Source organism: Urocampus carinirostris, chromosome 1 (assembly GCF_059441175.1).
Source record: "Urocampus carinirostris isolate Australia breed hairy pipefish chromosome 1, RoL_Ucar_1.0, whole genome shotgun sequence".
Classification (NCBI taxonomy): domain Eukaryota; kingdom Metazoa; phylum Chordata; class Actinopteri; order Syngnathiformes; family Syngnathidae; genus Urocampus; species Urocampus carinirostris.
Genome location: NC_142349.1, coordinates 58,753,839 through 58,781,836, shown reverse-complemented (window position 1 = coordinate 58,781,836; position 27,998 = coordinate 58,753,839). Strand labels below are relative to the sequence as shown.

The 27,998-nt window shown below is 36.4% G+C and overlaps 1 protein-coding gene across 1 annotated transcript; it reads left to right on the top strand.

Annotated features, from left to right (window-relative positions):
• Positions 1 to 7: 7 nt before the first annotated feature.
• LOC148376402 (epidermal retinol dehydrogenase 2-like) lies at positions 8 to 26,703 on the top strand. Its single transcript, XM_088346805.1, has 7 exons — positions 8 to 134; positions 2,852 to 3,191; positions 6,016 to 6,147; positions 6,303 to 6,402; positions 8,780 to 8,924; positions 9,687 to 9,812; positions 22,734 to 26,703. Exons 2-7 carry the CDS (start codon positions 2,871 to 2,873, stop codon positions 22,828 to 22,830), a joined length of 921 nt encoding a protein of 306 aa, XP_088202931.1. The 5' UTR covers positions 8 to 134; positions 2,852 to 2,870; the 3' UTR covers positions 22,831 to 26,703.
• Positions 26,704 to 27,998: the final 1,295 nt, after the last annotated feature.

Below are 27,998 nucleotides of genomic sequence, written 5' to 3'. Positions count from 1 at the left end.
GTATTACCTTTACGTAACATCCTGAAGTAGCCGCTTACGCTACCCGAGGCTATATAAACAAACGGTTCTTAAAGTCATCGTAAACCTCCTAAAGTTTGCCATTCCCAACCGTCCTCGCTGTTCAAACATACACGGTAGGTTCAAAACTACACTAACTTTTGCGTTAAGTGTTTTTTTTGTGTTATTTCGACTTGTGAGACATCAGACTCGTTTGCAATACGTAACTCGTTAAATGACTAACGGGAATACGGGAAAGAAGATCTCTGGTAGGGATGATTATCAGGAAGATGTTGCCGAGCTAGCATCTAAAGCGTATTTTAATATTTTTAACTCCTCTTGTCCCATTACACACATTAAACTCGTCTTTTGTTTATTTAGGTTTACAATCAAATAAAATGCGTTATTTCTTCATTTTAAAGGTGCGGTGCGTTGTTTTAAGTGTACCTAAAAAAGTAGATAGTAGAATCTTTTTTCTTTAAGTGTATGTCAACAATCCCCAACTGAGTTCAAAGAGCCCTTATCCCCCCGCACTTATCTGCTTACCGGTTTTATCTTACTTTTGGCAAAGCTGTTCAGGGCAGAACACAGGAGACAGTAGAATTGGCTGTTGGGCGGGAGTGTTGGAGAGTGACTTCTTTCTACTCCTTGAATTTTTTTGTTAGTGTCTATTTGTTAGTATAGCATCAAAATGGTGAAAGTAAGAAAAGTTCTGATTCAGGTAAAGTCCAAACACCAACCCAAAAGATGAAAAACACGCGTTTACTTGAACATTTCTGTCTTAAGTAATGCATGTACTTGCACGTGCATCATGAACGACTAAGGTTGCAATGATGACATGAGGCAGAAGATGGCAGCAGCGAGTAAAAAAGTTCAAAATTCCATACAGGTCCAAGTTGTGAGCACTGTTTTATTGGCTGCAACTAACTCTTATTTCAATAATCAATTTTTCAAATTATTGATGAATTGGAGAGGAAAAAAACATGATTATTTTCCTCTTTTTTTATTCAAATACTGAAATTTTGTGGACAAACAAGAAAATGATACACAAAACAGAATATTTTACTATATTAAACTATAAAAAAATCTGTGTTCGTCAAATAATAAACAAAATATATACACATGAATGCTATACACGACCAAAGATATACTTTTTTATAAAAAAGGTGCAAAAAGGCATCTTTGTTGTTTAAGGGACATATTTTGGAAGAAGAAATGAATGCAAATCAAAAACCCAGTGACACGTATCGACATTAATAAGTGTTTGTCGAATAACTTGGCAAGAAACAAAAATACATACAAATCAATAGTGTTAATCTGCAAATGTATAAGATAGTCTTTTAAAAAGTTTAAAAAAATAGGTATTTTTGTTGTTTAAAAGCACATGAGCTTTTGAAACAAGAAAAAAATGCAAAAGTGAAAACCCAATGACACGATTTTCAACATTAACCAGCAAAAAGTAACCACTATCACTCTTGCTCACTAACTCACTCGCTCTTCCTTCTTTGAAAACTTTGCATTTGAATGCAAAAATATGACCTTGTCAATGATGTCAAGGATGCTCTCAGTGATCACAGCTGCTTGCTGTGGCGTGAATAATGTCTTAATCATCATGAAGCTTGTCATTGTTTGCTCTTTTCTAATGAGATAAGAACATATAGTATGAGTATTATCATGGCACAATTTACAAGTACACAATAATCACTCAGTTTAGGCCAGAAGAGTAAAACTTGATGCTTAATCTTAAACTCGTTAACACCATTGTGTGCAAGTAGAACTTTTTTATAAAACACAATTAAACACTGGCTACCCCCTTTGGGCGCATGTTTATGATCATAATGCATTTTTTGTGTTTTCGGTGCAAATAATTTTTTGTAGCTTTTTGTTGTGCTTTGCCCAAATAAACCTCATTCTTTCATTTAACTGAAAGCTCACATGCATGCAGTCACTATTAAGCTAACAAGCAAACGCTAGCACATGTCAAGTCAAGTCATGTTTATTTGTATAGCCCTTAATCACAAAGAGTCTCAAAGGGCTGCACAGATCAAAGACTATTGCAAACTATTATTACCGACTATTATTACACCATCCCCTGATATTGTCAACATAAAATATAGCACATCAAGCGAGCAACCAGACACTAACGTTACGTTTCCTCACTTAATCACTCAAACTTTTGCAGAAAATAAAAAAAAATTAAGACTTGATGCTTAATACTGCCACCATTGTGTGAAAGTGGAGATTTTTAAGGAGCACAATTATAAGTTGCTTAAGATAATTTAACTGAAATAAAAAGTATCTCACACACACACGAGCGCAGTCATTAATTAGCTGAAAAGCAAACTCTACCATCAGCTAGCTACTAGAGACCAAAGTTACGTTTCCACACTTAAAAACGCAAAGAAAGAAAAACAAAAAAATGTAATGGCGTACCCCTCTTCTGAGCTCCCTTCATCCTCGTCGGTGACTCCATGTTTTGGTTTTGATTGCTGCCTCACCATTGTGGTGCTCCCATGCCATATTACTTTTTTTGTTTTGTGAAGTGCTCCCACACTTTTGCGGATTTTGGTCGAACTGTTTTCTCCGTGTCCGTCATGTTTCATAAGTTGAATTTACCGAAGCCTTTGAAAATAGCGCCTTAGTTCGCACTCCACCTCGCTCTGTTATGCTCGCTGCGTGTGATGTCACTGGCTCCGCGACATGCCGAGTTACTCGTAAATCGCGCGACACAACGAATCAATGAACTAATTCGTTGCCAGCGCTTTTAATCACGATTTTATCTAATCGGTTTTGTCGATTAGTTGCTGCAGCTCTAATTGTTTTAACGTGTTGTACTTTTCCATCTGTGTTTTAGACCAGTCCATCCCAGAACCATGTATTTTCTCTTGGAAACCATACAAGTCATCCTGTTGTCCATCTGGTACAACCTGGAGTCCTTGATTTACTGCATCATACCCAAGAAACGGAAGAACATATCTAATGAGGTAGTTCTAATCACAGGAGCAGGCAGTGGAATTGGCCGCCTCATGGCTCAGAAGTTTGCAGCTCTCAGTACTACTGTGGTGCTGTGGGACATTAACCAGGAGGGTGTGAAGGAAACTGCCAAATTGGCCAAGCAGAACGGAGCTGTTCGTGTTCACTACTATGTTTGTGACTGTAGTGACAGAAATGAGGTTTACAGAGTGGCAGACCAGGTAAGGATTGCAGCGTTCATTTTTCTTGTTCTAGTATCCGGTCACTTAAATTCTGATGATTATCTGAAGCAGGCATGACAAACTCTGTTTGGCTCGCAGGCCGGATCCACACTTTGTTCTCAGGTGGGGCGAAACGGTAAAAACAAAAAAGTAAACGCCCAATATCTAGGTTTATCTTTCAGTACTTTGCTTTAACATTCAGCCTACATTTTTAGCCCACACTACAAATTTTAATTACTGATCAAAAGGGATCTTTTCCAAGCACGTACGTATTCACAAACAATGGAAAAATGTTTGTCATTGAATTAATCAACAATCTTATTTTAACGGTTGAGTAAATTCAGATTTACATCTGAACCAACTCACCACGAACATAAACAAACTTAAGTGGAAGCTATGAATAAAATATTCTTGCCTCAATTGTTATACAGCTTTGAAATAAATAAAATAGAGGTAAAAAAATAAATGTTTAAACTGTGGATGGGCAATAAAATCTAATCAAACTAATAGGTTGGGCCTACTGAAGCGGAGAAAATATTGGACAATAATGTCTTTAACTTGAGACCAGACTGGACGTAAGCGCATTTATACCTTATCTGCCCTCGAGCAGTGGGAATGAGCATTTAGTTTGCATTTATATACTAAAGAATTATAACTTGATGAGAGTAGCTTTTTTTTTTTTTTTCTTTTTTTTTAAATATTTATTTACTCTGAAAAATCCTGCTGGCTGAACTAAATCCACCAATTGGTCGGAACCGGCCTGCGAGCCAAATGTTTGACAAGCCTCATCTAAAGTATGGAGTGTTTGTATGATAACAGAAAATAGACATGGGTATTTCATACCTTTATGCATAAAATTATTATATATATATATATATATATATATATATATATATATATATATATATATATATATATATATGCTTAACTAGCTTTGAAATGAGCAAATTATCAGGTAATCATCCTTAAAATGAGCAATCATTTCATATTACTATTATCATATTTTTTGACATATACAACAACAAAAAGCAAAACTGCCAGGGGCTCATTATTTCTTTTTCTTTGCAGTGTATTTGGGAACTAAGTTCTGTGAAATTGTACTGATGCTTATTGAAAAGATATACAGGATTTTAAAATCCCAAGTACCCCTCAAAGTGCCTTGTACTGCTGCTGGCAAATGGCGTTACGTATTCCTACACCTGAGGTTTCAAACTTATTTTCACCAAGGGCCACAGAAGCGTAATCACAGTTGTCTGTTGTAAGTTATAAATGTAACTAACTATAATTGAATGGTAAGTAAAATAAATGTAACTACTCCTTCATGTAACAAATGTTAAATGTTTGAATCAGGGGTCGGCAACCTATGACAGGGGTTATTTTCTTCCTTTCATAAACTAATTATCTGCTTATGAGGTAGTACAGTGAAATATTTGACAACTTCATTTTCAAACATTTTTGACGGACGGTGTGCCTCTGACCTTGTTTATAAATAAAAGTGTACCTTGGTTCAAAAAGGGTTGAAAAACACTAGGTTATACGATTACAATGTATATCCATGTTGTATATTTGGACTGGTGTAAAATTACAGCTGTGTTGGATATTTAAAAAAATGTGCGAGTCATTGATCTTTGTGGCACACCGATTTACAAGGACATTTGAAAGTGGCACTCTACACCAAAAGGTTGCTGACCCCAGGTATAAATTATTATGTCACACACATTACAGTTGCATTGAAAAAAATGTACATATATAATATTTTATAAACTAAATATACCAAAATGTTCTTGGATACATCTCTATTCCACTGATTGCCATTGATATGGTAACACTGCCCTAAAGTGATGCTGAGCAGTAACTTAGGTGGGGATCACAGTCGACGGGCATTGTGGCAAATGTAGTTTTTGGTCAAAACACTTTCAACCCGTTTGGACGACTGACACTTTAAACTCTCGCGGGCCACATTTGTCCCCCGAGTCATGAGTTTGACACATGTGCCTTATACTAAGTTGTAGTTTACTCAAACACAAAGGTCATATTTATAGCCTCAGGCAATTTTCCAAAACATGCTTGAGTTTGAGATATGCCTTCTTGGCATGACAGTTTGTCTTGAAAATACACTGAGGGATGTGTACATCCAATAGTCAGTTTGGCATTCTAAACACTCTTTTGGGCTGTTACAAGCTACCTGAAATGACAGCTGGTCACATCTGACCAGCAAGCCGTGAATTTGACAAATGTGCGAAAACTACAGGTACAGATGTTGCCTACGGGACAAAGCTAGAGCAACACACTGCTGTCAAATTCGGGCCATCACAAATTTGTTTGCTAAAGAGGCTAGAAAATGCTGAATATTGAGACTTTTCAAATCTTTAGTAGATTGCATCTAATTGTATGACTTTACAAAGGTTTACGCTTTTGCACTATGCAGTCACTTGCTAACATGAAATTAAATATTTTTTGAGGGACCAAGGTTAAACAGGAGTGCTTTTAGGTTTAATGAACCAAATTACCCATCTTTACATTTCATACATTTCATATTTTAGGTTTTTATGGGTGTTCCTTAGGAACTCAGTTGAATTTGCCTCAGTATTTGTCTGGGACCGCTTCCATATGATTGCAAGCGCTGGGTGTGTTCTGCACAATACTTTAAAATAGTAATTATTAAGAGATGAACATGTCATCTTTGTTTTTCTTTTAAAATAGCACATGCTTTCGTACATATAATAGCTAAAAATGTAGAGAGCACATTTCCTGTTTGTAATTCTATAAGAACACAGTTGATTGAAAATAAATACAGCATTTATTTCTCCTATTCTTTTCACAGGTAAAGCGGGAGGTAGGTGACATCAGCATTTTGGTAAATAATGCTGGAATTGTTACTGGAAAAAAGTTCATGGATGCTCCGGATTCATTAATTGACAAAACAATGGAGGTCAACACAATGGCACACTTCTGGGTCAGTCATGAATTTCACTTTTTTTTAATGCAGTAGTAAAGTTTCTTTGGCTGCACTTATTGACAAGCGGCACTCATAATCTATATAGTAATTAATTGGTCATAAAATTGTTGATTGATAATTTATAGTTGGATTTGTGTTTTTTTTCTGCCTAGACCTACAAGGCCTTTCTTCCTGCTATGATTGCAAATAATCATGGCCATCTTGTTAGCATTGCTAGCTCGGCAGGACTTGTAGGAGTCAATGGATTAGCAGGTGCAGTATGTTTCCCTTTAATTTTCTTTTGCAATTGGGCCATATTTCATTTTCATTTTTACAACTTGTGAAAAAATCTTTTGCAAAGAGTTCTAGTCATTGTAATAACCCACTATAAAAAACGCAATTCCATGACCAGGCTTGCTAACATTTAAAAGTGTTGTTACAAACTACATGTTGGCATAATGCATAATTTTAAAAAAGGTGACATGTCTTTTCTTAAGAGGTGGGTAGTAAACGGAGTACATTTACTTAAGTAAGTTTTGGAAAATGTTGTACTTCTAGGGGTATTCTTAAATCCCTATCATTTTACTTTGACTTGATAAAGTTGTGAAAAAAAAGGGTACTTTTACTCCGTTACATTAGGCAACATTGAAGTCGTTTATTCGTTACTTAATAAATCCCCTTCACGTAAGTACGCGTCTGTCTCCGCTAAGGCGCATATATTATGATGGAGACCTCCGGCAGGCGCTACCATGTTAAACCTATCAAATGTAGCAGCCTTTTCACTTGACTATATTCTGATTGGTTGTTTTTTAAAAAAAAAATGCTACAAGTACTTGAGTATTTTTTTTCACCAAGTACTTTTTTACCTTTTACTCAAGTATCTGAATGACTGTTTTTACTTTTACTTGAGTATAATTATTCTGAAGTAACGGTACTTTTGGGTACAACTTTTGGCTACTCTACCCACCTCTGCCTATTTTTAAGTTATTCCTATTCCTTTTGATGGCTGTGCTCATCGTCTCACGCCAACTTCTGACATTGTGTACATTTGATGTCACTGCTCACACAAACTCTGGCTTTGCACTTTGCTCTCAAGTTTATCTATCAATGTGTCATCAGATACTTTGGCATTGTATATTTGGATAGGTATGCTCTTTCAGTTGATTTCTTTAATTCATAAAAAATTTAATTGACTCAGCCGTCATACAACTTTTTTAGAAAGAAATTGGTCAATGACACTCAATATTTAATTTACTTCCCCAAATTTATGGAATTATAATTTCATGGTTTTCTTGCTTGAAAGTATTTTGTAAAAATTACAGCAGCAGAAGGATGTCCTCATGTGGGTTTGGAACAATTGCTTAGTGTAATGGTCTATTTTTATTTATTTATTTTAAAATCAGGCCTGAGAGAGGTACTGCTACATAACTGTTCCAGAACACAGATGTTGCTATTAAAGATGAGCGTTGGTAACTGTGGCTGCTCATCAAACAGCAAGTGGCATTGGGCGATGGTGATGCAAATTGTCTGTTCAAATCAGCTAATCATTGGCACTGTAAATTTGTTGCGCTTGTCCATTGACCAGCATTTATTAAAAAAAAATCATTTTTTCCTTCCTGGAAACATTTAACCAAATTCCTTAATGTTGAATCTGAGATCAAGACAACTGATTGAGCCATGTAGTATGGAAGTCCAAGATTGCCAAAAGGCATGGTTAACGACATTTTGAAATAAAGTGCGTTTTGCTAAATAACCTAGGAACTATGTACTAAGGCTATTCGTTTTTTAAAAAACTGTGTCATTTTTATGGAATATGTACTTGGTTTTCTTGAATCTATTGCTTAAAAATTTCATGTCTTTGAATTGACTTTTTATGGCTTTAAAACGATTTTTTTTTACATTACACTAACCTTTTTTTTTTTTTTTACGTAAAAATTACTCCTGTGTTGTGTGTAAAAACTGTGAAAAGATGTTTTTGGGTTGTTTAAATGATATTTTTGAAATGCTGATCTTGATGCAGGCATCGATGACTGCACTTAACACATTTTGCTAACAATTAATCAATGGGTACATGTGGAATATGGACATGTGCAACTGGAACTGCTGATCATATCCTGTATTTTCATTGCTTCCATGAATGATTTTTCCATAATCCGGCATTCTGAAATTAAATAACCTCAGTGGAGAAGATGTTTAAAATATATGTTTTTTTTTTTTTTTTGTTACACTAAAAAAAACCATGGAAGTTGAAACATTGTTATGTACCGAAGTTTAAATGATAAAATGGAAAAATGGATGATATATTTATCTGAATTGTTATTTATGAAGTATTTAATGTATTAATGCTATATGTATCTGTAAGTACATATTCGATGATAATTCCTAGTTCTTTAGCAAAATGTGTTTTTAATTCAAAGGTTTGTTAGTATTGCATTTCCTCACTTTTGGAATTTCCTGCTGTTACAATTTTTTTACTGTGGTTATCATAATTTGAATGTACATTATTTAATATTGAAGTGTGGGATTCTGCACTCTTTGTGTCAAGACTATTAATTGTTTATAAAGTCCAACCTGTTAGATCTGCTCATTATTTTAAGTGATTTTTTTCACATATTCCAACCAATTTTGTTTAATCTCCCGTCCCACTCAGACTACTGTGCCAGCAAGTTTGCAGCAGTAGGTTTTGCAGAATCCATCGGACTGGAGCTCCTGGCAATTGGGAAGGATGGAATCAAGACCACTATAGTGTGCCCCTTTTTCATTAATACTGGAATGTTCGACGGGTGTCAAACAAAGTAGGTTTTCTCAATCTCAATAAGGCTAATATGTTAACATGTTCTTTCTTCCTCGATCATTTATTATTGGGTACACTTTCACTTCTTGATTAAGTAAATGCAATGGGCTCCACTTAGTATGGAGATAAAAATGGTAAATTTTTACTGTATGTACAATTAAACCACATTATTTAATTTTATGATAAATAATATTCCAAAACCTATTTGGTATATTGATAATTGTAATGGTGTTCACATTCTTGTGGCCGTCAAACTTTGTGATGATAAAGTTCCGACATCCTCTCAAAGAAAACAACATTTGGACTGAACAGTTGTCCTCAATCAGTATACACCAATTTCAAAACTGCCCTAGGTGTCTGTGTTGATCTTTAGTCTATTTGACACGTCACACTTCAGCTACCATCAAAGTAAACCACCTGAAACAGGATGAGACATTTGTTTGGATATGTGTCAAATTGTATATCTTGTAGTTTGGCAGAAACTTTTAGAAAAACGGTTCATCAGCTAATGTCGTTCATAAAAATATGCGGCGCGTCTTCTTTATTCAAACTCTTGGGTGTGTCTGTTCTTGTCTTTTGATGAAAATATTGAGTCCTTCATTGATGTCTATGGGTCATACCTCCAAATGGTTTTTCTACTTAGTGACTGACTCAATGGAATGAATGGATTTGGAACATTTTAAAGCAGACTATGCGTTAAGTACATATTCAAGTAAAACATCATATATATGCCATAATTTCCCAATTGGATTGTTTTCAACAGATGGCCAAGACTGCTGCCCATTCTTGAGCCAGATTATGCTGTCAAGAAGATCATACAAGCTGTCCTCACTGACCAGGTCTTTCTCCTAATGCCCAAGAGCATGTATATCATAATTGCTCTCAAGAAGTAAGTCTACTACCATGTTTTCCAGACTATAAGTCGGCATTTATATTTACATATATATATATATATATATATATATATATATATATATATTGGTCGGGGGTCCGACAAATTCCTGGGTGAGACCCATCTGTGAAACTATTGACACTTTTTACTGGGTATATAATTTCACATAATGTTTTCACACTAAAAATGCAAAAGGGCGCTCTTAGCCTATGTTAATAATTAAAACCTTGTCGTGACGAAAAAAGAACTCCTGAGTGAAACTCGTCAAACACTGCCCCCACTCCAGCATACGCCCCTCGCGCAAATGTTGCTAAAATGACTTTGTATCTCATTTTTGAGGTGAAATGTAATACTAAAAGTAATCTGCACCTTGTATCGAAATCACTTTTGAGCAAGTTGAAAATATTTACTTTGGCGAAATGACACCACCTTTTCTTGCTTATCAGGACTCGAATGTAAGGTGTCATTTCGCCAAATTAAATATTTTCAACTTGCTCAAAAGAGATTTGTAAAAACAATTTATATTCTGCGGATTGCAAGCTGTAAATAGTGATATGCAGCAGAAAACAAAAGTGACGGTGTGTCTGACGTAAGTGATGCCAAAGCGGAAGGCGTAAGCGGTCGGATGGCTTCTCGTGACATCATTGGATTTAGTAATTCGGAGTGAAACTGATAGTTTGGTAAGCATTATATTTATGCTAAAATTAGCTGAATAACTCTTAATATGTTGAGTTGTTACTGACATATATGAGGATGTCTAAGATATGCATATATAGGTAACATTAGTATACTGTGTTGTTGTTTTTTTTTTTAATTGCCTTGCAAGATGACAACTACGTTTTTGGTGGTTGATTTTCAAATACATTTCCCCCCAAAATGTGACTTCTTAATTATGGATTTTTGCAATTTTACTCCAGCGAGACTTATAGTCCGAAAATACAGTTTATTTTTACAATTACTTGATTATTTAGTTATTTATATTATTTTACTTTGCACTATTCACCAAGGGGCGTATTAGCCACTTAGCCCTTACATATATTCCTTACTTGCCTGTTGCCCACTTTGAATAACATGATTCTCCCATGCATAAACTAAAAATATGTGCGTAACCACCCAAGAGGCATGAATCACTAAAGTGTGAGGAAACATAACAATTCCATTGAGATCTTTATTTTTGACAAAATGTCACTCTGATTCTGAACTTGACTTGCTTGGTTGATCTGGAAACGATCAGTAATGAGCATGCAGCTCATTTGCAAATTACTTAGAAGGCTTTTTCATCCATTTCTTATTAAACCAATTTCATCAGAATACCATGCCCTTAATGGGATGCTTAGAAGACTGCACAAATTGAAAAATATTTTACAAAGCAATCGTCTGTGCCTGTACATCAACTCCTCCTCATCTAGTAGGGAAATATATTGAAACAATGTTAGTTTATGATAAAAAAAACACTAACAATAACACAGGTGTTATCTATATTGACGGGCTGACATTTGATCCTGCACCTCTTTTGCTCTATTTTTTAATCACTTCAAGACTCGTCATACATTTTATAATCCAATATTTACAGACCACGCTCATTCGTTGTATACTGCAGTCGCTCTCAGGTTGCGTAATTTACATATATTTCCCTATTTATATTTCGGTCATAAATATAATGTTAGACTTTATCATTGCAAAATAGATTGCCATCTTTCTTTCAACATTCCTCTCTCCAATGGCACCAAATTTACCCATCACCTCGCCATTATCCCCTTTAAGAAAATTCCCTTGTAAGGTCTGTTCCAATCATCTCTCTTTGTAGTGTCTCTACAATATCCCCTAGCCCACTCCTGAAATTCAGCTCTCATCGCATCAGTGGTGTATTACCTCTGAGAATATTCAATGTCACACTTAGAATAATAATCATATCATACTCTTCCTCGCTTATGCTTAAACTTGTCAATATCGTTTGGATAGTCCTTCTGAAACATTTTTTTAAATTGTATTGTTGTGTTTTCAAGGATTTAAAAGTGCTTGAATTTTGGGTGAAGTGCCTGTAATTCTTGAAATTGTTGCCATGGTTCTCAATAAGTCTGCTTAAAAATGATGCCGACTCTGCCCTCTGGTGGCTTGCCTATGCCATTGCATTTCTTCTTCCCTTGTGATTTACGGCAGCTGGCATTAGTTCGTATGGCATTGTCTTTTGAAGCGTCATCGCTCCCTAGGGGTAGTGCCCAAGAGGACAAGTACAAGCTGCAACTAAACAGAGCGCTATGAAATGAACACATTTGATACGTAATCCTTGCACAAATATACATTTATCATGGGCGTTTCCCAGTGATAATTTGTAATGGGAAGAACTTCCTGCAACTGAAAATTTAAATTACTTATTACAATCATTTTTACCCAAAACCCATATGGGGAGAGATTTTTCTCAAAAATATTTACACATGTATTGTTCTGATCCACAAATATGTTCAAAAAGAAGAGCTAAAAATCATCATTCTTGTCAAAGGCCCTCGCAAGATTAAAAATCATATTACAATTACAGAAATATTTGTGGCTCTGCAGAGTACATGGTTCATACCAGGTTTCTTTTTTTGATACTGGGGAAATTGGGAACATTATCTTTGAAAAATCATTTAAAAATTGCTTGAATTTGGCCATAAAAAAGGTGTACGAACCCTGTGATTAATTAACATTTTTACACCTCCCGTTCATCCAAATAAAGGGTTACAATTAGTTCAAAATCAATTACTCTAAGAAACAATTGAGAAAGCAAAGAATATTGGGCTGCAAGAAAAAAGCCGTAGACTATTTTGACAGTCCAAGCACTTTTCAGAATAATTAAATTATGAAACTAAATTCTCATAACACAGTAGTATGTCCAGTATATACAGTATATTTTAAGAAATTTACACATGGCTTAATATGAAGTCAGATGATAAATGTAAAGATTATAATTCCTCATCACAACAACAAATTCAAGACAACCACGCACAAAATTAGACTAAAACAATTTCGATATATGGATGGAACTATTTTTTCTACGTTCCTTTGCGCCCCAAACTTTGCAATTTCCTCATTTCAGACCTTGTCTCCATTTTGTCTCTGTTTTTGTTACTAGAAGAATGAAAAAGAAGAGTTAATCAGCATCCAATGAACCTAGTGAGCTAGGTTGTCAACCACTGTTTTCCATTTTGACCTCAAAGTTCAGATTAGATAAGATTAGATTTTGTTGTCGATGTCAGCTTTCAGCTCGTGTATGTGACTGTCATTTTTTGGAAACATTTCCTCTGTTAGCCTGTGTTTTTTAATGTCCAACCTTCTTTTGTCGCTCCAATTCCCTGTGAAAGATTTTTGTCAAGTCACGTCTCATAGTCTCGAAGGGCTGCACAGGCCGCAATTACATCTCCTGATCTGAAACTGACATGAGGACAAGGAAAAACTAAGTAAAAAAAACGCATGAGGACATTGGAAAAACTGGAAAAGTACTTAGTTAGTTGAAATTTCAAGATGAATAATTTTGACAATTTTTAAGTCATTTTTTTCACCCTACGAAAATCCTGCAATTTGATATGTTTGGGTAGATTGTTTACATCCGCAGTAGCTTGGTTTCAAGGGCATAAAATGCATCCATCAAAACACATGTCTATTATTCTCTTTTGACTGTCAGGGCCACGTCACTTTTGGCGCAAAATATTATCCATTACCACCCACACACATATATGGTGAACCTCAAAAGGATTAGAAATTATCAAGGTTCTAACCCTAGCTGGTTTCATCCTCAGTAATGGATGACTCATTGAAGCTAATTAGGGATCAGCATTGTGAAGCTATAATTGGTGGAGTAATGGCGGCCATACCTGTGAAATTGTCCTGTTCATAATGCCCACAGAGGGGTTACAGTGAAGTGATCTCAGGGCATTGGTCACTTTTGCTTTGCCATTGCTGTAGATTTTTCTTTTTTCTTTTCGGAAAACAAGACTGTCATTTTGTTACCTTTTCGCCATCCCACATTGTTGTTAATGCGTCATTAAGTGATCATGTGTTTAAATGTAACAGCTTTTACATTTTCTGATTATTGTCAACCATTGTGTCACAGGTTCAACTAAAGACTTTGGCCACATAGTGGGTTTGTACCATAGATGGGAGAGTGTTATTTTCCCTTTACCCAAATTAGCTAGCACATTTATAATCTCATATATTCGTCATTTACAATGTCAATTCTGATAGAAAATTCATTTGTCACAGTCTCCCTTATAACAGCGATTTAAAAGCGGTAAGTCAGCTGTAGCTTTTGAGAAGAGACACATAAGGGAGCCTGCTATTTTTTCAAATTTTGATAATCACTCAAGCCTTGGTACTTTTTTAGATTTTTGTGATTATATTCGTCAATGGAGGGATTCACATGAACGTTTTATTTATTTTTTGCGACTTTTTTATTTTTCATGTACTCTCATCCTCTTACACATCATATTCAGTGCTGTGTAGTGGAAGGTGACCCCACCTCTTGGCTCATACCTGGGATTTTCAGTGGGTGTAGATTGCTACAATCGCAGCCCTTGTATCAGAATGCACTAGGAGCCGATCACGATTACTTGACAACCAATCTAGTACAATGTTGGATCATCCCTCCTTATCCGGTCAAATGCTGCTCTGTTCATGGGTCATGGGGTACTTGACTTATTCTCTCAAGTTTCTGTATTCGAACACTTCCGAATGAATCTCTGGAATGGAAAATATAGCATTTATAAGGTGTATTTTTTAGTAGTAGTGTAACTCTTCCAAAGTGATGGGTCATGTGCTTGTTTGCAGAAATGTTTTGGTGGGTCTGACAAGAACCAGCTAAGATGGTTCCAGCAATATTTGGCATTTCAGGATTAGTTACCTAACATAAACAATACAATACAATTATCTTTCAACTTTAAAACTGTTTTACTGTGCACAATGAAATTATTTATTAGTATATATTGAAAGGTGTAGTAGCATTTTACTACAAGTGACCTGGTACCCCATAAGTAAATCATAGTTTAACATTAAAATGTGCAACAGGTCATTGGTCACAAATTGAGTTGATGAGCAAATTTGCAATAAGCAATGTTTTCATATCTAAAGTGTGGAATTATTTCAAGTTTTTTTTCTCCAAGGATTCTGAAAACAATTAGAAACTACAACTCATACATCATATATTGATGTAAAGAAAGTGTAGCTTTTAACATTAACATAAGTGTCGCTTTGATTATCACCACTCTTCTAGTACGTTTAATATTTTGGTTTACCAGTTATTGAACACAAATGTTTGGCGAGTTAAGAGGGTAGCACCATCAGATAATTGAAATGGGCTTGTTGGTCATCTATGGCACTTTAACATTATAGCATAAGTATATTTACAATTTAAAAAAATGTGTTGTCAAAGTGACTGAATGCCTGTTGTTCTCTTGTGTACAGTTCAGCAGCGTTATCTTCACTATCTGAAAGCTACACCAGTGTCACAATTGGATTGAGCCTGTGTCGATTCGTCATGCCCGTAGAGTGGGGCGAGGCACTATTTATTATTATTCACTCTTAATCCAGCTGTTGATATATTAGGCTTCCAGGTTGTGTTTTCAGTTTTCAAACAAAGTGGTTATAACCTTGTAGTCAAGGAATTAAAGACGCCATAACAAAGTCGATAATGCAGTATTTGCCTACGTGTTTAGGGATAACTGGCTTGGCCATTTAAAAGGTTCTTCTTGCTTGAAAATAAGGTTGAGGGTGAGTCCTAGAGCACACAGAGCCAGGTGGCATGGAATCTATTTTTATTCACCCTTTTATTACTTTAAAACTTGTGCAGCCAGCCTCCAGTCATTTGTAGATTTCTCTTACAGACACAATTCAAAAATTATCTGTATGGCAACCTTTGGAAAATAGACATTGTGAGTGAAAGCTACACAATGATTGTTTCTGGCTTTCTCATTTTAATGGAGTTATTTGCCATGTTTAATGGAGGCTGTAGGGTTTGCAAAGGTTTGGGAAGCTGACACATAGGATTATTTATTTGATCAGAAAATAAAACAAAAGTCTTAAAACCCTTTTTATATGAAAATAAGAGGTTTCAGATTAAATGCTGCAATGAAAGATGAACTAGACTTCATGTGTGGTCTCAGGTTTCTTCATTTTCCTCATGTTGAGGTTTTTGAGTTTTTCCTTGCCTTCATTTAGGTTTTAGATCAGGGGATGGTGTAGCAATAGTCTGTAGTTTGCAATAATCTGTGGTCTGTGCAGCCCTTTGAGACTTCCTGTGATGAAGGGCTATACAAATTAACATGACTTGACTTGGCTGCAGCTTAGTTTCACCAAATATACTAGCGACACAATTTGTCCATCACCAAACGCTAGATTAAGTGCTGGGTTTACAAATCCTGTTTGTCAACAGTGTGTGATATGAGAGAGTGCTGAACAAAGTCCATATGTCCCAAAGACACCACCTACCACTCGTTCCAAAGGTGAATGGATATGTAACAGCAGTCGATTGGTCAAGTGTGATATCTGCAATTCCTGTGCTCGACAAAATAATGACAATTACAGTATTTTCCTGACCACAAGACACGCCCCAATCCCCCGAAATATTTGAACGTGCGATTTATAATTTGGTGCGCCTTATATGCGGACAAAATTGGAAATGTGTGACCATATTTTCACAATTATTAAACAATTGATCGCTGACCACAATTGCATAACAATAACAAAGCACTGAATCCTAACCACCAAGCCGCTAAGGATAAGGATGGTTGTTGGCAATTGCAAACATTGAATGTAGAGGTAAGATCTTAGGCCCGAATTTTGGACTGTGTTTGGGCTTAAAATGTCAATCATTAAGCCGGGCCGGTCGGGCTTCACTCCCGCCGGTTTTCTTTTTTTTTTTTTTCCCCTCCTTCGCTGAACATCGACACCGCATGCACTTACTTTTACTGAAGCAGTTATTTAGATAAAGAAAATGCTTACCAAACTATCAGTTTAACTCAAAATCACTATATCCAAAGAGATTTTCCTCCTCGGTGTTGGGGTAAAAAACACGCGGCTTCCTCTTTCTGCCTCCCTTACATCAGATATCATTTCTGCTCCTCGCCAATAGCTTACAGGTTTTACAAACTTTCTGCTTTTGGGCCAAATCTTTCACTATTTGTATCTTGTAATCTGCATAATTTTATTTTATTTTCAGTGCCATTTTGTTCAGTTCCACTTTCGTTCGTTGAACGTCACAGAGATGTGCACTTTGCGCCAAACCGTTCATTTTAGACACTGCAGTCGCAGTGCACACTTGATTGAAGGGAATCACCCCCAAGATGCGTAGTTCAGCTGAAACGCACAGTTCGGCGCTGAAGTACGCACGGCCCGAAGTAAAGCCTCGTGTTTACTTCGGGGGCAAATTAAAGCTTCGGGTTTATTTCGGGCTCGTTTATCAAATCAAGTTAATCAGTCGGTTTCGGGCGGGTTTGGGTTTGTATACCCGCGACTCGGGTTGGGCTGATTTTTTTTTTTCAGGCCCGATCTTTTTAGGCCTCTAATTGGATGCAACTGGAATCCAACCCGATTGCGGCGTGAGAGCGCTGGATGCTATAAACTGGACTACTAAAGATATAAACAACACATGAAAATGCCTTTAGTCTTATCATCTCATCACACCATTTTTAGTCACTGTACCAAATATGATCGAGAAATGAAAAAACAAAGAGATTAAAAATCAGTATAAATTTTTGTTTCCTACTTTCTCAGCTAAAACTAAGCATTGTAAGTGACAGACGTTTTCAAATATGTGCAGCCATGTATATGTATCTGTCAGGACAGACGAATTACTTCCCACAATGCCTTCCTCTTCATTCAGTTCTGAATTTTGTGCACTTCGCAAAGACTTAGCAAGTTGACTAAACAATCCTATATTTTAGTGGTCCCCAACCTTTTCTATACCACGGACGGTCTAATGTCAGACTATATACTTGCAGTCCGGCCCAATAATTGCCTCGACAATTTGGTACCGAACCTTGAAATAGTGTGATTATGATATTAAAGCTAATGCTTTTTCATTTGTCGTCCATATCCCTTAATGATCCAGCGGATAGGATCTGGCATTTTGCAATCCGGAGAAGGAATAAGAGCTTGCTCTGTCCACTCCACGCATCGGCCCGGTATTGCAGTACCTCCGGGAACAATGATCGCAGCAAGGCTTTAGGGCTAGGACCTTAGCTTGGCCTTTTGGCTGAGAGTAAGTGTCCCGGCTCCTAGGCTTTGTAGCGTATTATGAACTGACCGATAACTGATAATGGATAATGAATTACGAAGATAGAATAATAACCCTTAAAAACCCCACACTTCCCACCGTGATCAGGGTTCAATTCCCGTTGCATTCAATGTTATGCAATAGTGATCAGTGATGGATTCCAACTGATCACTCAATGAACAAATTCACCACTTTTTGTTTTTTCTGAAACCCTAGACCTTACTGTAGTTTTGATTCCATGCGCCTTATTGTCTGGACTGCCTTATTTATGAAGGGAGGGGAAATAAAAAGACTTTTTTGTGGGGTGTGCCATAATCTGGTTTACCTAATAAAAAAAGTAATTTCTGTTTATTGTGCTTAGTAACTGATTCTACAAATAGCCAACGCGTGTGGATAAACAGACTGTTGCTTTGAGAAACTTGATGTCTGTTCATTTTAGTTGTTTATCCACTGCATTACACATGATAAGAACACTTTCTCAAGTTATCAACTCGCCTTGTTCTTGTTTTCTTTATTTGGTCCATTTGTCTGAGGACAGAGCCATTATTCTACATTAGAAAGCTTTCCTCTCTGGAACACAGCTCATACAAATGGATGTAGTGCCTCGCCTGTCACCTCTGTTAATTTCACATAAAAGCCATTGTATTCAGCCGTCTAATAATGTGTTGTTGTATTAACCATTATTGTCTTTCTTCACTTTGAAGGAACTCATTGTTAGTCAGAGCATGTCAGTCATCCAAAAGCTGCAAGCATAGAGTGTTAGAAGCAAGATGTTCTTCTGCCATGAGCAGCACCTTTCAGAAATTCTTTTGATGCTCCGCCACAAAGTCTTAACTGAATTATATTGGAGTTATTGGGTAAACCCAACAGCTGCATAATCCAAAACAAAAATGAAGATTGGTGGGGAAAACATTTTCAATTGGGGCTCTTTTGATCTAGGATGGGTGGGCAAACTACAGCCCATGGGCTACATCAGGACTGTCACTTTTTAATCCGACCGTCCAATCGAAAATTGTTTAGATAAAATGAGGGTAAATAACTTACTACTAATAAAACACTTGTTTGGTTGCTACCTTTGTCCCCAGTGTCCATCGATGTCCCCCTTCCCTGAAATTAAGCTTTAGTGTGTGTACTGCCTTCAAAGCCCACATTCAAATGGCTGACTTTCTGCCCTTGTTTTTTTCAATAGGGTGTAGCTTCAAACCTTTGAATAGCTGTAAACTGTGAAAAGTTTAAGTTGTATAATTGAGCAGAAACTCAAAATAAGGAGAAGACATAAAACAACTTGCAAGGAGAAGAGGAAAGGACTGTACAAAAATCCTCTCTGCGCTAAATTTCAAGTATATTTAAATTAACTCTCCAAGGTTAGAAAATTAAAGGGTGTGGTAATAATAGAAAAAAACAGCAACATTATTGGTTAATGGAAACAAACAAGATGTGCTTAAGAGTCAAAATAAAATTAGTGACAAATGTTGGTCAAAATAACGGACAACCCTGGCATCCTATGCAACCTCCCCTGAAGGCATCCAATATTAAAAACAGACTAAACATTTTAAAAGTTTAGTTGATGGAAAGATTTTCAAACCACACATTAAATAAAAAAAAGAGGTCATTAAATTCTGTGTTGATATTACAGAGCTACCAAAATACCAAGAATGTTCCATAGTTTGGGATTCCAGTTTACAGCAAATTACAAAATATGCATTTTATATGAAAACTATGACAATCGAGCAATGTTCATTCAATTTTGTATTGAAAATGTGGATATGTTTCAAATACCAAACCGTTATATTCATTAAAAAAATGTATATGATAGAGATTATTGATTGCTACATTACTTGCTGTTATTTTTTTTTATTAATTTGTAATAAATGTATGAAGTTCATTACATTGTCTAAAAAACATTTTCAACCTAAAAATGGATGGCACTTTTCAGTGCAACTAGGAAAAAGTTTTCCAAATCTGAAATGTTTGTCTCCTCTGATAGTAGTATCAAACAGTGTTTTAAACAATCATGATTGTTTACTTTTCACTGATCCGATAACTGCAAACGCTGTCGGGATACTACTTCCTGTGGTGTGTTTTCGGCAAGTACAGCCTGGTGGCGCCCATCCTTATCCAAGTATTTTTGGTTAGGGGTTTGCTCCCCCACATGAAACCGATTGTACTGATTCCCATTGATACTCGGAGAAACCTCCTGATTATTGTTGGTGTAAAGCAGCCATGTCAAACATACAGCCTGCAGTAGCTCATTTCAAAGGATTTTTTTATTTTTTATTTTTTTAAAGTCAAGTCAAGTCATTTTTATTTGTATAGCCCTTAATCACAATTAGTCTCTAAGGGCTTCACAAGTTATTACATATAAGAAGTTTAGGTTATTTGTATGCTATAGAGTAGAAGTGAGTTTTTAGCCTAGATTTAAACATTTCCACCGAGGTTGCAGATCGGATCTCAGGGGGAAGAGCATTCCACAACACCGGTGCCCGGAAAATAAAATAAATAAATAGAAGCACCTTGCCGCTAGAGGTTAGTAAAGGTGTAATAGAGCTGATGTCCTGCAAAGGTTCTAGCATATTCTCTGCTTTACTAGGCCCTGTCTGGTAGTTGTGGCTGTTATTTGCCCGTTTACTTCTACAACTCTTATTTTGTTTTTTGTTTTTTTTCAATATAATTCAAAGCATCTAAATTGAGGAAGGTGTATATTCATTTGTAGCTCCCAATTGAGTTTGTTCAGTGTGGTGAGTTGGTTCAAATGTCGAGCAGCATTAATCTAACTGGTAAACAATTTTCAAACACATTCAATGCCAAACACAAAATATTTTTTTCCAAATGGTTTGTGAAGAAATGTTGTGCTTCATAAAGCTTCCTTCTCATCAGTGATTATAATTTGTAGGCTAGGCTACAAATGTAGGCTGAATGATGAAGCATAGTACTGAAAAATCAAAGGTAAATATTTGCCGTTGACATTTTTTACTGATCCGGCCCACCTGAGAACATAAAGTTTGGATCCGGGCCCCCAAGGCAAACTGAGATTGATGTTTCTGGTGTTTTTGTTTTGTCTGTTTGATTTTTATTACCCAACTTTTATTTCAGTAATCATTAAAACTTATTTTATAAATTTGTAAAAACAAATAAATGAATAAAAAATGGTAAATGAGAAAATACAATAGTTAATATTAAAAATATATGACAAAAAATGCAGACAAAGTGTTCATTCATTCACTTACATTTGAGGGTGTTCATGCATTGCAGCTGTAATCTCAAGAACGGTATTTATTACCAAATTGCTGATAACGGTCGAGGCTAGCCAACTCAAAAAGCTGTAAAGCAAAGTACAGAACAACTCCGATAAAAATTAGCAAACAAAAATAAGCACAACGCTTGTTACATATGACAATGAAACCGTTAACATTGGACTAAGTTTGAGTATAAAAACAGGAATTGCAAACAGACTGACGAGAAAACAAGGCCAATAGAACATTCGGCGATAGTAGGTTTACACAGATCCGAGGTAAAATTTTAAGCCCAAATCCGAGCATGAAACAAATTCGGGGAGGGCCTAAAATGGCAATTATTAGTTCAGCCTGGGCTTCTGTCGCTGACTAAAAGAAAAAATCATTATCCACCCGTCATTGTTCCTAGTGTATTTTTCTTTGTGGAGGATTGCAATGGATTCTGTCCCTCTTCCATGCAATGCAGCTCACGTCCGCATGCTCGGCGGATCATTCACAAAAAAATTAACTAAGAATTAAGACGCCTTCCTCTGTCTCACAAAGTACAAAAAAAGGTCTTCACAAAAAACATGAAATTTGGGTTGTATTCAGGCTCGATCTCTTAAATCAAGTAAACAGGGTTTAGGCTGGTTCAGGCTCCAAAAATCGTAGGGTGGATTATTTTGGATTGTTTTTACCTCTAACACAGCCATCCATCCATTATCTGCACCGCCTACCTTTAATAGGGTCGCAGGGGTGCTGAATCCTATCCCAGCTATCCTCGGGCAGTGGGCAGGGGACACCTTTAACTGGCCAGCCAGTCACAAGGCACACAGAGATGGACAACTTGCTCACTCATTCACACCTTGGGACAATTTGGACTGGCCAATTAACTTGACATGCATGATTTTGGAATGTAGGTGGAAACTCACGTAAACAAGGGGAGCACATGCAAACTCTGCACAGGAAGGCAAACCCATGAAACTGCGCTAACCACTCCGCTGCCGTGCCGCCACCTCTAACACAGATTAATACAAAGCATTCGCCAAAATTTGAAGTTGCTGCATGAAGCAACACATTATATTGTAATCCTGTTCTGTGATGATGTGAATATTTATATATTTTTAGATTTTGTCAGTCAATGTATCATTGTAATCGTTGAACCTCTCTCATATTAGCATCCCATCTGTTCTTTATACTCCATTAACTCCTAATTGGTCTTCTAACAAACACATTCTCACCCAACAAAATGTGAGCCAAAGTTTAAATCCTGGACCTCTCAACTTTAATGCTACTGACACAAAATATAACGTAAAGAACAAATAATAGTTTTACATTAACAGTTGATCTCATTTTTATCAAATGAATGACACCTGCAAGTATTAGCACTACTATATTCAATTCTGTCCATCTAAAACTGAAATCCCTTTTTTCTCTTTCTTGTTTGCTCCATCCACGCAGTTTCCTGCCCATGAAACTGGGTATTCTTCTCGGTCACTACTTGGGAGTCTTCAACATGATGGATTCATTCCAGGGAAGAAATAGGAAACAAGACTGAGGACAGAGAAAAGTGAAGACAAGGAGAACCAAAATGAAAAAAAATCCCCGGAATTATCTCCTATAGTGTGCCTGATTTTTACCCAGTAACTCCTTATCTGTGGTTTCAATTTTTGGTCCGCATGAACTCTTATTTCCTTCACTTAGTATGCTGTACATTTTACCCGTGTATAATTTTACTTTTCAAGTGTACATGAGGGGTGTTTTATTATGTATTTAAACATTACCATTTAATAGAAATATGTTTTATACCGTCCATTCTCACAAATTACGATACAATAGGGTCCAAACGGTGTGTGAGGATAAAGTCGATATGCACATATTTTTGTAACAATCGCTTTTCAAAAAAAGCGTTCTGTTATTTTTCTATATGTTTGAGGGGCCACATTATTTTATTTCTTTAAAGCAGTGTTTCTCAATTATTTTCTGCCACGTCCCCCTTCCCCCCCTGGAAGAAGAAATCCTCTCGCACCTCCCCAAGATTGTTTTTTTTTTTTCTTGTAAATCCTCACATTATATTGGTGGGGGAAAAAAAACAATATTGATGGTAACACGTAACCTCCGTCTATGTCAAATCTTTACCCCTCGGCAGATTTTGCTAAAGAAAAATGCAACCGTATTATCAGCATTATTAGGTTGAAATGTATTTAAATGACAGCTTAATTTATATAGCTAAGTGCTGTGTGCTGTCAACATTTTTACATAGAAAGCACACTAGTCTTTGCTAAGGTCCATTTGGTAGGCCGCAGTGAAGTTTTCCGGGAGGAGAATTTTGTTTTTCTCTCGACCTGGTCTATCTTTGCCTATCTCCATCTCCGTGGTAAATATTTTTTTAATGGGGACATTTGAGGGCGTGCTACACTTCATGTTTACACTTCATACTCAATGCTTATACTATGTGCTTAATGCACTGTGTGGAGGATGAATGTAAACAGAACACCCCTGCCCCCTAGTGTAGTGGAAGTACAATTGCTCTTGATTCTGGGGGAAAAAAGAAAGTTTTTCTAAGTAAAACGCACCCCCTTGACAAAGACCCGCGCCCTATCCAAGTGTAGCCCGCCCTATTATCTGAGAACTACTGCTTTAAATAGACAGTGTGTATTATTTGACCACTAGATGACATATTGTGCTGCTAAGCTGCAAACGAGTGCTAAAAACACAAGAATACAAACTACGGAGTCTCAAAGTGACCAAACCACACCATTTTACTCTATATTTTTTTTATCCAGCCTTTCACAGGGTTTTTAGGTGGCGGGGGGGCACCCGTAGCAGCAAGATGGTCGACAAATCATGTGATATCCCTCTAGGTGAGCCTCACCTTGTGTAAAATAAACAACGTACAAATTTCTCAAACTCCAAGTATTTAAAGAAGCGCCCGTTTGTATAATGGACCATGTATTTTGGCCAATTATTTATATTAAGTTTTTTTTTTTTTTAATTAATGACATTGTTCTTTACCTCTAGGAGGCGCTAAATAATACACACTGTCCCTTTTTTAAAAATCCACTCTTCTATTGTTGTTTGGGTGTGTTTCTCTATTGGTCCTATGCCTTATACCCAAGTGCAATTTGTAGACTTGCTTGTTTAGGGGCTTGGCAAATATTTTTGGGACATTACAGTGAACCCTCGCTATAACGCGTTCACTTTTTATGGTCTCTTCATAACGCAGAATGTATTGTGTTCTCCATTCTAATTGGTTAAAAGGACTTTATTCTTTCAGTCCACATTGATGATTAGACTTCTTATATAAAGGTACAGACGCTGCCCTATTTATGAACGAGATTCTGGACTATCGTAAGTTGAATTTGTTTGTAAGTTGCTTCAGTGCTATATTTTGTATGCTTAGGCTTGTATAAGTAACCTGCATTGTTTTTGAAACTGAAAAATAAATGATAAAATAACGTGCTCTGTAACGTTGCAAAGCAGGCTGAATGATGAAGCATAGCACTGGAAAAACAAAGCTACACATTAGGCGTTGACATTCTATGGTCTGTGAAGCCCTTTGAGACTCCCTGTGATTAGATCTATACTGATAAACAGGATTTGACTATAAGGATAAAGTTAAATTTAACTTAACTTTTGGAAGAGTTAGGCGACTTCCTCCTTCGCGGTAAAAAGTGGATGAAACATAAAGCGATCCAACCATTTTCTCAACCGCATCAAGCTTTCTTATTTTTCATTTCAAAAGAAACTGCTCGCCTCTTCTTTACACTTTACACCAATTCGATATGGATGGATGGATGCTAGATATTAAACAATAAAAATGCCAAAGTACTTAGCGCACTAGAGATACAGTACACACAAACTAGGAAGTAGAGGCTGAATTTCTTCGGGGTGGATGCTGGGTGACCTCTCACAGCGCCACCACGCGGCGGAAAGAAGCACTACAGCACGATCCTCTACTTGGATAATTGTGCACACAATACAAAATCCAATTTACAGCAAAGTCCAGATATTTTCCGACATCCCAGAAATAATGTTCGTATCTATCGTTGTGCGCAAGTCCAATTGTCGTAGGCGGCAGTAGCTCAGGAGGTAGAGCGATCGTTTAAGGATTAAGGGATCCCAGTTCGAATCCCGGCTTGTCCGTGTTACATGTCGAAGTGTCCTTGGGTAAGACATTGAACCCCCAATTACCCCCAATAAGCAGGTTAGCGCCTTACATGGCTGCACAGATCACGGCCGCTATTGGGAAATGTGAAGCACAATGTAAAGCGCTTTGGGAAGTCATTGACTTGAAAAGCGCTATAGAAATGCAGATCATTTCATTTCATTTTCGTAAGTAGGGAAGCGTCTGTATAGTAGTTATTTAAAAAAAAAACCTTTATACAGTCAATGTGATTAGCAAACCTGTGAAATCTTTGTTTTTTCTTTGTTTTCACTGTATAGTAGAGTATTTAATTGTATAACTTTAAAAAAAACGTATATAAGTTAATGGACCAGTTTTGATAGAGCCTAACCAAGGGTGTACCGTACTTCCGTTTACCACAAGGTTGAAGGCAAAACATTGGGTTATGGCGCCCATCTTCAGGGCCACTCTGACTTGCACTTGAAAACACCCATCTGAGTTTGTAATGAATGAAATATAAATCGGTGAACTTTTAATGGATTTTTGAATGCACAGATACTTGAGGACAAGGTACTTTTACTGTGAGTTTCAAAGCTTCATGGATCTTTGACAGTAGAACACATTTCTGCCCAAAAATGCCACTTATACATTGAAACCACTTTTTTTTTCTTTGATACATTTCAACACATTATTTCAATTACTTTGTTTTACTTGGGACGATGTACTAAGTTACTTATTACCACTGAGAATAAAAAAACAGTAATGAAATTAAGGATATCCAATTAAGAGGATGTTACCTTACCCTTCTTGCTGTTGTATTGGATTGCCTGCTTAATCAAACGTTATTTTGAGTGTAATTACAATGCATGTTATTCAATTGTAGAAGCCATTAAGAGAGGTTCCCATTGGCAACCAAAAATTTCATTTTAGATTGCTTTCAACAGTTTCGTTTCCTGTTGCAGAGAGTGAACTGCATGAGCGTTTCCTATTTGATGAGGCACAGTTAACACTTTTTTTCACATTTTGAGATTGTGAAAGAAAAATACGTTTTGTTACTACATAATTTGTGACTGTTTTAGTAGACCAAGCGGGTACCTGAGAGGCAAATGTGGAATTCTCAAATACTTTGAACTTAATACCGAAAAACAATTTCCTCCCCAAAAGTAGGATTTTTTGTTTTTAATTGAAGTACTCTGATACATTTTGTGCTTTTATCAACATATAACTTTTAAAGTTGTATGAATGCACCTTTACAGCTGTATGTAATCTATTATAATACATTTTAATAAATGCATGTAACATTCATGGTTCACGACTTTTGCATTTCCTTGTATAGTTTCCTTTACATCAGTGGTCAGAAGCCTATGGCCTGCAATCCATATATGGCTCTTTTCACGAGGACGCCTGGCTCAGAGATGAAATGGAACATGTCTTTATACATGGTTAGCATGTGTGCCTTGTCTAATATTGTTGTAGATAATGCCCACTAGGTTGTGTTAGATTATTCAAATAGGTCACGGAGTATGTTGTCACCATAACATGAGTTTTCCATCGATATTAAGTTTTTTATTTAATAATCATAGCATTACTTCAATCATAGCATTACTCCTTTAGTTGTTATAGATGCACTTATGTTCATCCACACATTTGAATGAAGTATTTACTTGTTGTATCCTTTCATATCAGTACTTTCCCAGCAATGGTCCTCCGATGAGTCGGCCCATATCATACAACCTTCAAAATCCAGCTGTGTGCAGTTTTAACAAAGGGCTTTTGAATTTGACGTGAGTTCCTTACTTTGCCTTTCTTGGAATGCCTTTCCATCCATTGGTCCAGATCTGGCTCTGATTTTGTCTTTTTGTTTGAAATTTTGTAATAAATGTCCTCAACTGCATTGCTTCTCCCCAGCTCTACTTTTTCAAAGTCCAAATACTCTGTCTGGTACCGGAAAAGAACACACGGCGAGACACCAGAATGTCTTTTCGCCTTTAGTTGTCATCAAAGATACTTTGAATTTAAATTATTTAAAATCCCTAATCTTCTGTTGTATCATTAAATAGGAGAATCAACCGGATAAGTAACATGATTTTGATTCAGTCATATGAATCCGGAATTATAAGTGGGCCTCTTTAAACCCACTTTCTCGGGATGGCTTCTAATGAAACTTTGCTTATATCTTATTCGATCTTATTGTATTTTATTGTTTTTATTTTGGTTTGGTTTTTAATAATTGCTTCAGTTTAATTGTTATCTAGCACTTTGGTATACCATGAGAACTGTTGTAAAAGGCTTTATCAATAAAGTGCGTTTACATTTGTAAATAATGAATTGGTGGAATTCAGATTAACAAGCGAAATCTACCTTTTTTGTCTTATTGTATTGCCATTTTAGGAGGCAGACATTTTTTGCCAACTGTTTGCTGAATATGAAACAAACCATCACTTCAACTGTCATTACTTGAGTCCTGCACAACTGGATTTATAAAGGTGGATTTCATTTTCCCCAATAACTATTCATTCCAATTCCTTGTTTATATGAGGGGAAACCTACAACATTTTGTTTGAAAGAATAGCTATTGAATAAATGAAAGGAACACAAGG